Source organism: Cebidichthys violaceus, unplaced genomic scaffold, assembly GCF_023349555.1.
Source record: "Cebidichthys violaceus isolate CVI_PGR_0920_01 unplaced genomic scaffold, fCebVio1.0.p SCAF_16, whole genome shotgun sequence".
Taxonomy (NCBI): Eukaryota; Metazoa; Chordata; class Actinopteri; order Perciformes; family Stichaeidae; genus Cebidichthys; species Cebidichthys violaceus.
This window is the reverse complement of record NW_027176329.1, coordinates 14,521,880-14,533,958: the sequence shown is the minus strand read 5'-3', so window position 1 is coordinate 14,533,958 and position 12,079 is coordinate 14,521,880. Positions and strand designations below refer to the sequence as shown.

Genomic DNA, 12,079 nt, shown 5'->3' with positions numbered 1-12,079 from the left:
CTCCTGTTAATTCTTGAGTCAACGTGTAGAAAGAGAGACCGGAGACACAGGAAGCCATTGTTTTTTGGGAATCAGATGTGAAATACAGACAATACGTATAATTGTGTGTGTTTGTGAGCTGCACCATCCATCCCTCTCTGTCCATCCACACTGCCCAGAATGTTTAGGTAACCAATGGATACCAACCCTGTTGCCAGGGGCAACAGCAAATCTGATGGGTGACCAAACCTGGACACCATTTATTGTGTGCGTCCTCACACGCACACACACACACACACACACACACACACACACACACACACACACACACACACACACACACACACAGAGAGAGAATCATGCATATTCATCATACTGTATAATAGGCACAAAGGCAGCGGGGAACATTTTGGAATCTGCGGTCGCTCCAGAGAATTTAAATACACACCGCTGTGTATTTCTCATTTTCACCTGACAAACTTTAAGCTGGGACCTTTCATCTCTATCTACTGTCCAACTACAGAGCAAGGAGTCTCTTGTCTGTCGCTATTTTCTTTGCGTATCTCAAGAACGGTTCATCCGTTCTGCTCCACACGCGGCGCGTGTGTTGCTGCGGACTCACGGGAGTGCTTTGTCTAATTTGGTTCAATTTGGACACGCCACACGATCGATAATACAGTTTGAATAATCCAGCGAATGGCGCTCAGTGGGGCACTGGATTCTGGATATACTAACGTTAAAAGCGAACTCCTCTTCACTTCCCTGGAGTCAACGAGCAAGTATAGCGGAGCTCGACTACGTTGCAAGCAGCGCTTCCTTGGGGCCAAACGATTGGCTTCAGAGCCGCTGCCGCAAACAGTCACTGGAAAAGAATGGTAGCATAAAGTGCTTCTGCTGTCCCCGACACACACTAATGGGTTTAAAGCCTTCATCTGTGGGAAGGGTGTGGCAGAAAAATCCAATTTCAGGCACTCAAGTGGATGGCTGAGAATAAAAAAGCTTAATAAACCAATAAAATGCATACTGGCACACTTGTCTTTCTCTACTTTGTTTAGAAGTTGCTTTTAAGAAACTGTAAAACTTCACAAAGCCACTTTGCTCGTTGATCGATTTATTGTAGATAACTGAACACTAAAAACTCCTGTAATGGATGTGAGTAAGCTGCTAACGGCACATTTAACCAAACTGGCCTGTGATACCAAAGACACAGTATAAGACTGCTCTCTTCTTTCTCATGTCTCGATTTGTCCGTTTCTTTCTGCAGATAAAGTGACCACAGCTGACAGTAATAACAAGTTCATAACACAGATATATTGAGTCAACAGTGGGGGGGTTCTGCTTGTATTGCACTCTCTATTGTGTGATTTCAGATGAATTTTTACATAAAAATCAAATCTTGTGCAGTTATAATGGAGTATTGTTCATTCCCATACGATCATCTAAAATAATAATAAAAATGCTAATGCTACAGTGATAACGTGGCCGGTGGAAGATGGACAACCGCATTTGAAAGTGGCAATAAAAGACATGAGCGCAGAGAGCGAGCAGCGTACCGGTCGGTGGTGGTCGAGCATTAAGATGGAGCCTGGCCTCTGTCTGTGTATTTATTCATGCTTTAATCAGCCGCTGCTGGGCTCCAGGACCCCATGAATGAATATGAATTTAGGTCTGACTTGGTTTAAGGCCTTTTTGCCCTTATTAACATTTTCCGTCGAGTGTCAAATACAAAGAACGGTTAGCAAATTGAAAACCATTGCCGAGCTGAAACTGGAAGCTAGAATTAATTCCGACTTCCTGCAGGCCCCCCCCCTCCTCCCCTCTTTTTGCTTTCTGGGAAGCGTCGATGTAATATTCATGTCAGAGATGTTTATTTTCATGGCAAGTGAATGAGGAATAAGAATAATCCTCCTCTAACAGAGCAGCCGCTGAGACGGCAAAGGGATTTAGTGAAGCCCTGCACAAGTCACCGGTCGCCTGGTTGGGTTTTTTTGGTGTCGGATCCACATTAACAAGAGCAGGGAAACATCTGGGGAATCAGCAACAGCTGGATCACAGCTAGACCTGAGCTATACTCTTAAAATAACAGTCAGTGACATTTTCTATACTGAACAAACACGTTGTTAATCAGCAACACTCACTGTGTTGCACTCGCAGCAGACAGACCGAACTGAACTAATTGAATAATGTGTTTTTTTTATCTCAAAAGCTAATGAACACGCTCAGCAGCGGGTCTGAGACCGATGTAAATTAAGTCTTTTAACAACTAGAATGAATCACTCGCAGATCTGAGGTGTTATAGGATTATTAAGCATAAGAGACAGCAATATATTATTTCACGCTGATGAATGTTGTGTAAAATGTTAATGTTTTCAGTGTCAACAGGACATATAACTCCTGCAGACAGCCAAACAGCTCACTAATATTATAATAATCTCCATTTAGCATGGAAGCTCTTCTACTTTCTGTTGTTACGATACTATGAAACTTCCTCCTCTAATCTAATACTGAAGATAAGAAAAAGAAAGATATTGGTATGACCTTCTAATAGGTCACCCATTATATAGGGTTTATACGTTGTAACTAACGTTTTATTCATGTCTAATACAGCATTTACTAATGCTTTATAGAAATATGCCATTAATAAGAAGGTTTGGGTTGCCAGGTTGTGACGTCTTTAGCCGGCTTATATTCCCTTTCAGAATGAGACTTGCTTTATATTTTTAGATCTTAAATCTATCAAAAGAGCCTTTCATGGATCGTTTTAATACCATTACTTATTATCATCTTTAACTGCAGAACAATGAAGCACCATGTGCAGACGTCATATAGATGTCAATAAACAGATTTTAGTTCAGTTAACTGTCCACTGGAGCAAAGACAGACAAAGCAAGTGTCCTTCTGGAGGACGATTAACCCAAAATATAATGCTTATTACTGATCTATAAAGCATTAGTAAACGGTTGTAACTGGTTATAACTCATGAATGCTCTATAAACAGGAATTAGACTCAGAGTCTGCAGGTTGTGCTTAGGCAGAGCTGTGATGGTGTGGACCAAATGATCAACCTCAGTGAGGTTCATCGTCTGGGGACCAGGAATGTCAACGTTTCATGGCAATCTATAATCCATACAATAGTTTTTGAGATATTTCTATCTGGACCAATTGGACCAAATGTATCATCCCTAGAGTCACATGCTAGCGTAAGAAAAAAAGAAATGATCTTTTGTTAAAACGAGTCTTATTAAGATGCACAGTGAGTGTTGAAATATCAGCAGCTGGCTCAGCTCATCAGTCGGTCTTCAGAATTGATCAATGACCCATTTTGCCCCTTAAATCATGAAGAAAAAGCACGTAAATAATTAAAAACTGTGTGTGTAGGAGGTTTCAAGCATGATTTATAATGGTCAAACGTGTGACGAGTTGGTATTAGTGGTGTCATCTCTGTCCTTGGAATCTGTGTGTGTGTGTGTGCGTGTGTGTGTGTGTGTGACACAGCTTGCGTCAGAGGTCACAGGATTTGGATTCAGAAACACCACTCAGTGTGTGAATGTTAAGCTCTCCTAGTCAACTAAGGACAAAAACATTCAGGAGTCGTCACCATCTTTGTAGTGTGTGTCTGTGTGTGTGTGTGTGTGTGTGTGTGTGTGTGTGTGTGTGCGCTCATATTTTGTATTCAAATAGACTCCATGAAATATACAACAGCTGAGCTCGTCCCTGTAGTCTCGCCAAAAGTGTATTTTTCCTGAATGGCAGTGAGACGCGGCGGCAGCTCAAATCCATTCAGCCACGATAACGTTGACGGTCTCTCATTACGTTCTCAGCAGAACATTTAACTCTCCGCCGCGCCGGTTTAATCATCTCTTTGTGCTGCTGGAAGTCCCGCCTTAAAGCGCTTTCATGAAGCAGACAGTTTACACAATAATAACTACCTATTTTCTATACCTTTTTTCTTTTTTCATCCTGCTCAGGGTAACAGCGTGCTTTAACATATCCCAGCATGCATTGGACAAAATGCAAGGTACATAACTACTTTCTATTGTGGGTATTTTCTTCTTTCTTATGATATAATGTGCTAAAGATATTTTGCACAGTCACAGCAGGAGCATGCCACGAATCATTTCACTATACAAACTGAAAAAATTTCACAATTGTCCGACAAAAATGTCCAAAAAATGTATGAGAAACATTAGAAAAGTCAGTTAATTGTGTATGTGACAAATGAAGGAATCTCTTCTGGGAAGTACAGATTTAAAAAAAAAAATGTTTTTAATGGTTTCAATTTCTTTCAAAAGAGTGCAAGATGAATTCTGGGGTTTAGGAAGTCTTTCTCTCTTTTACATCATTAGAAGTTTGGCGGTGCCTTCGGTTTAAAGGTTTAAAGTGTATCAGTGGCTCAGTGGGACAATAAGTCACGTAAAGAACAAAATAGTGCATAAAAGAAACCAGGGATAGGATTTTGTACTACATGCCAGATAAGCAATTCATTTAAATTGTGTGCTGTGGGATCATCATTGCTTAAAGAGCTGCTAATCTTTAAAAGAAGTCATTAGTTTTACTACGACGTGACGCGGAAATGCCGTTTCACAAGCTTTTTACACTTTCAACACATTCAAAATCCTGGTGGGAAACATTAGAGATTTGGCGTTCAAAGAGAAAAAAGACACCATTAAGGAAATCGAACAGCGGTGAGATAATTAGCAGCGGCTTTCAACAAAAATGTCTTTGCGTCATTATCGTTCAGAAACTCATCTGAAGTCTAAAACCCGAGGAAAAACTCTAATGGAGATAAATGAAGTCTTGAGTTCAGCCGCGGCTCAATTTCAGTAAGATCTGTTTGTGTTGTCCCTCCTTTTAGTCGGACTTGTGTGAATTTTGGAAGGCGTATATACTCAGAGGAGATCTGATAGGGGCACTCAGTATTGATCGCACTTTTAGTGGAACCACAAACAGGCTGATGTTTCAGCTAATGTGCCTTTCACTGAGCCCTAATGCTGCCGGGACGTGTCCCTGCTTAAGTTGACGGCGTTTAATGTGTGAATGGGAGTCCAGCCGTCTCTGTCCATGATGAGCTCATACCTTTTGATTCCTGCGTTCATTAGTAAAACATGAGCTGTCACGGTGTAGGAAGAGGCAGAAAACTCACTTGGGCTTATTTGAAGCCACCCGCTAAATAATGTTAAGAATTCACAGTAACAGGTTAAGGTGAACACAAAAGTAATATACTGTACATAAGATATGACATATGATATATAATTACAACAATAACAATACTTTTTCTACAACAAATATTGGATGGATTTCCATAGAATTTGGCACCCACATTTGTGGTTCCCAGAGGATGAATCCTACTGACTTTGGTGATCCTCATGACATTCTCTCTGGAGCCACCATGCGGTGGACATTTTGGGGTTTTAAGGGAAATGTCTCAAACAACTTTAACTAAGATTGATTGCGGTGAAATTTACTTCACACGTTCATGTTCCCCTCAAGATGAAATGTAATTGGTGATCCTTTCATTTTTCATCTAGCGCCATCATCTGGTCAAATTTGTAATTGTCCAGTACTTTGATTTTCCACCAATTACCTGCAAAACTAACAACCTCTGTTGTACTTTTAGGCTAATATTAGCATGCTAACACGCTAAACTGAGATGATGAACATTCAGGCTGTTGGTGCACCCATGGAAAGCAATGGACAGTTATTCGTACATAAACCCACGTAATCTTGAGGCCGGACTTGCGGGGCTTCCTCTAACAAAGTCAGGTGACGTAGTATAAAGAGCAACAAAGTCCTGAGGAGGTTGAAGTGGATGAACGGATCAAACAAACACAGGACTTTCACCCAGGAGACCGCTGTTGTGAAACCAAGTCAACGTTGACGTATTTAAATTCTTTTGTTTGTATTTAATTAATGCCACGCGTGAAAGATTCGTAACAATCGTTCTTATTTCAACCAGCATGTTACCTTTGTCATTGTGAGAATGTTAGCATGCCCATTCCATGTAGCATGTAGCTTGCTAGCACAGCTGAAGACATTTAGCCTATTGTTTTTTCATCTCGGATCCGAAGTTTAGATCTCTTAAACTGTGCCGTTCCGTTAACTCTTCATTTGTTGTGTTACGTTAAGATCTCTCTGTGTAATCTTACAGATTTCATCTCTGATTTTCAGCCTGCACTTTTGTCCTTCGACTTCTACAACGGTGTGTTTGCGTTTCTGACTATTGACTGTATAGTATTTATTTTGTCTGGAGTGCTTTGTTTGTCGCACTTGGTCCAAAAGCCTCGTCTTTCTGAGCGTGAATCATCTGTCTGAGCTCCGGTGTTGTACTTTTTCAAATCCCTCTCCACCTGCTGGCTTCCGTCTGTGCAGGTCTATAAATTACACAGAGGAGTCATGTTTGTGGAAGTAAACAACTCGAGGGTTGCCATGGGATCAGTGCTCGACAGGAGCAACGCTTAATCAAAAATGAATTCCGCTACTGATTCCATGGCCACCAAATGTCAAGGCTGAGCCAAAATACGTGCAATACTTCAAAGGTTTTATAGAAATCACGTCTGACGGGGCAGGCGAACAGAAAGTAAGATACAGGTTATTTCCATCTTTCCATTACAGCTGTAATTAACTTAGAAGTAATTTTGACAAATATACCTTTAACGTGTAATAAAACTTCTGATGCACGTCAACCATCCAACCTTGTGTAGGAGGGAAAAAAATGAGAAAACTGAAGAAACGAAAGCAGCAACCGGTGATTGAAAAAGATGGATGTCTGCATTTTTCTCTCTCTCTCTCCAACCCTTCATACTTCTCTCTCTCCCCAGGGTCCACAGCTGAGAAGTGATACATGGCTCAGTAATAGTCTGAGCTCCAGGGGAGAGCGGCTCCGTGTCCTCGGTAAGAGACTATCAACACACACCTTCACACCCAGCCACGCACAGACAGTCACGAGGGTGCATGCAAACACACGGGAGTACACACACATTTGACTAATATCAGCTTCTGAAGGCCGATATGTCCTCGTTTCTTTACATTTTTTTTTTTTATTTTCTCGCCAGATATTGAGACATATTCAGCAGCTTCAGTCATTAATATTCTTCTTGTCTGGTTCGAAAAAGCATTTAGATCGCCAGCCCTTTGAATGAAACAAAGACTAGTGGACTAGAGGAGGATTAATTCAGCTGATAATCACAGTGCAGTCAAAAGCATTACAGTGACATTTGTTGTATTTCTCTGTACTGCAGCACATTGCATTTAATATGAAACATCGAGGGTAAAGTGCTGATTTTCTACTTTAATTTGACGTACATTTACATCAGATGAATAGCGAAGCAACTGTATAGCCCTGTTTCATGCAGAGCCTCCAACCCTCCAGGGCCAAAAAGCAATCGGACATCCTTCCATCCACTATCTATACCGGCTTATTGTGCTGGACGGCCTTAATCTTTAACCTTCTCATTGGGTGAGAAACAGGCTGAACCCTGGACAGACTGGCGAGCTATCACGGGGCTGACACATGCAGACAGACCAACATTCACACTAATTTAGAGCCTCTAATTAATTTACTCCCAACAGAAACTCCAGCTGATTCAATCCAACGTTGGTCTTGCTGTGAGGCAGCAGAGCGAAGCGCTTAATTTATTAACTCTCTGGGACAAACTGAGATCAAATGTGTCTTCATATACAGCATAGCGACGTGGTTTTTCAACTATTTTACGGGAATTATTGCCTTTATTGGACAGTTTGAAGTATACAGCCAGATAGAGGCATAACCACTTAATATGTCAGTGACTGTCTGAAGTCTACGACTCACAGACATCCGTTGTGATGCTCTGCCAGAGAAGAAGAACATCCCACTGTTTGGCTTCCTTGTGTTTTGTTGAGCGTCATTCGAGTTGAACGAGAGCACTTTAACCTACTGGTCATTAAAAGACTTCTCCACTGGTTTAGCATCTCACTGATCTAATATCGTCCCACTCATGACGGACAGTTTAATAAAAAAAAGAAACGATTCAGCAGAAACAATCTTCTGCCTTACTTTTCCTACATTACCCACAATGCCGACAGTTCAATCAGAGATTCAGGTGTGTTATGCTAGTAGCGGCTAATGTAGCATCGAGCCTGTGGAGGTAATTTATAATATAAACTGGATACGGAGCATCCGCTCAGCCCAGCTTTCCTATTTGTCCTAGTGGCCACTGGTGGTATTGCAGCTAAAAATCCACAGGGGCATTTTCCCCATAGACCCCGATGAGGACTCTTTCTATCACAGCTTTTTGATTTCATGAGGTTTTATGTTTGTAAGACTTTCCTTGAGACGAGAAAAGTGATTTTTAAAATCTGTGACGTAAACGCGGAAGCTAGAATACTTTTTTGGCATAAGTGGCAGGCGAGCAAATCTCATTGGACTGAATGGGTGCCATCTTGTGGTCTGATAAACTCACCTCTTACAGGCTCCACACAGCTCCACACAGAGAGACTGCCGGCTTTATACTACTTGTTTCACATGCAGCGGTACTTTGATGTGTAAAATTGGCGGAGTTCCCCTTTAACTCACCTAAATTCCAATGTGCTGGAGTACAGAGAGAAAACAACAAAACATGTAGCACTGTCCTAATGCTTTCTGACTGTAGTGTAGACAAAAGACAACACACACACACACACACACACACACACACACACACACACACACACACACACATAGTGAATCATTTATCCCTTTTCAGAGTTTAGATCTGGGCGACCTTTCTACGGACCGATGCCTGGCCGTCTGACAGCAGGAGGCAGTTCTGGGTGAGTAACAGCGCTGCTTTTTCTCACCTCTAAAAGATTTGAGGAGACAAGAGGCGACACTCTCACACACCGTCATTTCTGTCTGGACTCTGTTCAGATGTAAGAGGAGAGCCGAGGACACCGGCACTGCCTTTTGTATTCTGTCACAGTGGCTTTCAGCAAAATGGAAAAATAGATTGAGGTGTGCAGAAACGATAGAGGCATTAAAAAAAAAAAAAAGATAATAGCATTTTTTTTTTTACCTGATCCCCATCTTTCTGTACTGGCACAGCATCCACTGCTGGAGGAGACAAAGAGGGAAAGAAACAGAGAGAGAGATATGAATTAAAGATACATTCATTATCACAGGTGCTTCAGGTTACCTACAGGTATCAGACCATGGCGGAAAACACAGACGCAAGGAAACATCAGTCCAGAATACACAATCGCTTTGTCTCAGCTATTCATGAGAGGGGAGGGCGAGAGAGACGGGAAGGTGTGAGTGAGGGACGCTGACAGAGAGAGAGAGAGAGAGAGAGAGACAGAGAGAGGGGGGGGGGGATAACAGTATGTCAAACTGATGCAGCCTTCAACATGCTCGCTGGGGGAAAATGACAACGCTGTCCACTACTTCTCTCCCTCGCACACAAACACGCCGGGGCTAAAATTAGATTCATTATCCACGCCAAGCTTTGGCACACAGAGGGCACGACCGGCATGAGTCACGAAGGCCACAGATGATTCTGAAATATTTGAGGGTGATGAAAAGGGTAAGCTATTCTGTTAGTTATTATCATAAGTAATGCAGTGCTATTTTAATAATTTAGTGGTTAATAGAATGGAAGACGTGCAGTTGACCAGAAGATTTTAACCTCTCCTTCCCGTCACGTGAGTCTGACCTTAACGCACGTGAAAAGCATCAACGCATCTCTGCTACATCATCGTCTGCGTCCGCGTTAACGCCGTCCGGTGACGAGTATCCCAGCCTCCGATGCATTCCCCTGACATCGTCTTCGTGTCGGTGAGCGTCGAGAGACGTATTCCGTCTTCGCCGACATTCATTGTCAGTCGACACGGACGCCGTTCGCAGAAGCGGTTGCCAGGAACACTTCATTTAACGTTTGTCACGTCGGTCGAAGATTTATTTCTCTGCGAGTCGACTCGCATCGACCCGCGTGGCTGTGTCGCTCTCATCCAAGCCTGTCGCAGGGTTTCTTTTTTTCTTTTCTTTTTTTTGCCATTTTCTGGACCATTGACTCATAATAAATGATGTGTGCATTGTTTTACTGAATTGTTCTCTCAAATGAAGTGAAATGCTCCTCTTACTGAAGTTACAGGTTGTTAGATGTGTTTTGATGCAGAGATATTCCCCCCCCCAGGTCTCTCTTTCTGATACAGTTTTAATGACACAATGGATGTGGTTTCAGTTCCTTGTTTACTCTTTGCTTTCTAGTTCGGCTGCTGGTGGACGCATGCTGACGTGTAAAGCAGCGCAAAGTAAACAGTCAAAATTGTAAACGTGATAAATGTACTACCAAGCGGCACCCTTTGGTGCTGAGAAAGGAAGCCAATGCAGAAGTGCTAAAAACTACAGTTCCTCAAATGAGTCAATCTCCACAGACCTCCATGTTAAACCTTAGAAGCAGAAATAAACGTGTTTACAGCCTGGTTCAAAAAACATGTTTGGTCTCTATAGCTAATATCCTCGTTCATGACAACTCTGAAGCATCATTAAGGGCGTGGCTGATGCTGCCTCAGCTCCACCAACGATCCACCTCTTTGCCCATTTTTAGAGTTAGGCTGTGGGTCACTGCCAAGATGGCGACGGCCGGGAACCGCCCACTTTGAGCTTCACAACGTCTCCTCAGAAACCTCGCGGAGACTACGTCCATGTTTCCCACAGTCCATGGGACTTATTTTGAGCACAGAGTTCCTTTTTCATCTTTGACACCCTTTACACGTATTTTATGGGATAACTCAAAAGTACGCCTTTTGTCCAATGTGAAAATCTTGTTTTGCTTTTTCTGTCACAAAGCTCACAATGACTGAGCAGCACTTTTATTATAGATGCCGTCGACAGATGGGTAATTCCACTCAGTCTGGGGAAGATGACACCAGGATTAGTGTGGTGTGTTAGCGGCGGAGAGATAATGAGTCGGCATCAGTGCCGGCTCAGACGGTGGAGCGGTTTTGGGGGTTTTTGAGACTGAGATCTCTGGTTGGATTCTCAAACCGAGCAGGAAAAGTCTGAGGGAAAGTGAAGTAGAAGATCGCTTAGTGAAGCCACACACAGTCTCTACTTCTTACAGATAGAGGTTGAAGAAAAAACGAACAATACAGGAGGTTAGATTATTAAAGAATGAGTATGTTTATGTGCACACTAATCCATTTAAAGGAGCGATATGCAGCATTCAGAGTATGAATATTGCAGCGAACAGCTGTCTACGGAAAGACATGGAGGAGTAATGTCTCTGTTAGCGCTGTTAGCATCGTAAGCTACAAGCCACCGACTGTTAAAAGCCATTGACAGGCAATCGGCATGTTCCCAATCTCATATCAAGCACCTTTAAGGAGAATCCTGTTTTGTTTTTTACTGGAATCGAGTCACACAACAAATATTAAGATTATGATCTACAGAAAACATGGTCAGAAGTGAAGAAGTGTCTTTCCTCTCGCCAGCAGCTCAGCTCGAGACCAACCTAATACTTTGTGTACTGACTTTAACATCATCTGCAAATGGAACCAGCAAGCAAAGCAAACGCTCAATTGCGATACTTCACGATAATTCAGTTTTAATGCCAGTTGTGTGTAGAAGAGAAAATCATATATACCAGCAGATGAGCAGCCTGCAAGGACGGCAGACACTGTGCAGAAACTCTGACAGCTTTAGAATCATGTATTCAGGTATATATAGATATAGATATATCTATATCTATTTATATATATAACTCTTTTGTGACTCTCTCCCACTCTGTCTGGTGAGCTGTCCTCGTTGCTCCCGGCATGATTCATGAGCCTTGGGAGGGTTGTCAGCCGCCGCGGTTCACCTGCTCATCCAGAGCCCCCGAAGGCCATAAAAGCTGCCCATTAGCTCATTTTCTGTCTCACTTCCAGCTGGCGTCCACCTTGTATGCTTTCCTGTTTTTTTTTTTTTTTATTTGGCAACATTCAGCACAGCCACCTGTTATTTTGATTCTTTCGTCATTTGTTTGTTGTTATTAAATGTCCAAATTTCCCAAAATGACGTCTTGAAATGACAGAAAGGAGCAGTGAATCTGCATTGATGACTTAAACAGTTAATAAATTATCGCAATTGATGTATAGTTTTAACTTA

At 42.3% G+C, this 12,079-nt stretch overlaps 1 protein-coding gene across 8 annotated transcripts in view; it reads right to left on the bottom strand.

Annotated features, from left to right (window-relative positions):
- Positions 1 to 12,079, bottom strand: part of LOC137872933 (protein FAM131B-like) — a 48,226-nt gene that overhangs the window by 15,987 nt on the left and 20,160 nt on the right. For 5 of the 8 annotated variants that reach the window (XM_068711455.1, XM_068711450.1, XM_068711456.1 and 2 more), the window contains exon 2: positions 9,009 to 9,046. In XM_068711455.1, coding sequence (XP_068567556.1) covers positions 9,009 to 9,046 — 38 coding nt within the window. The remainder of the gene's footprint in view (positions 1 to 9,008; positions 9,047 to 12,079) is intronic. The other 3 variants (XM_068711451.1, XM_068711454.1, XM_068711458.1) reach the window with 1 other exon arrangement.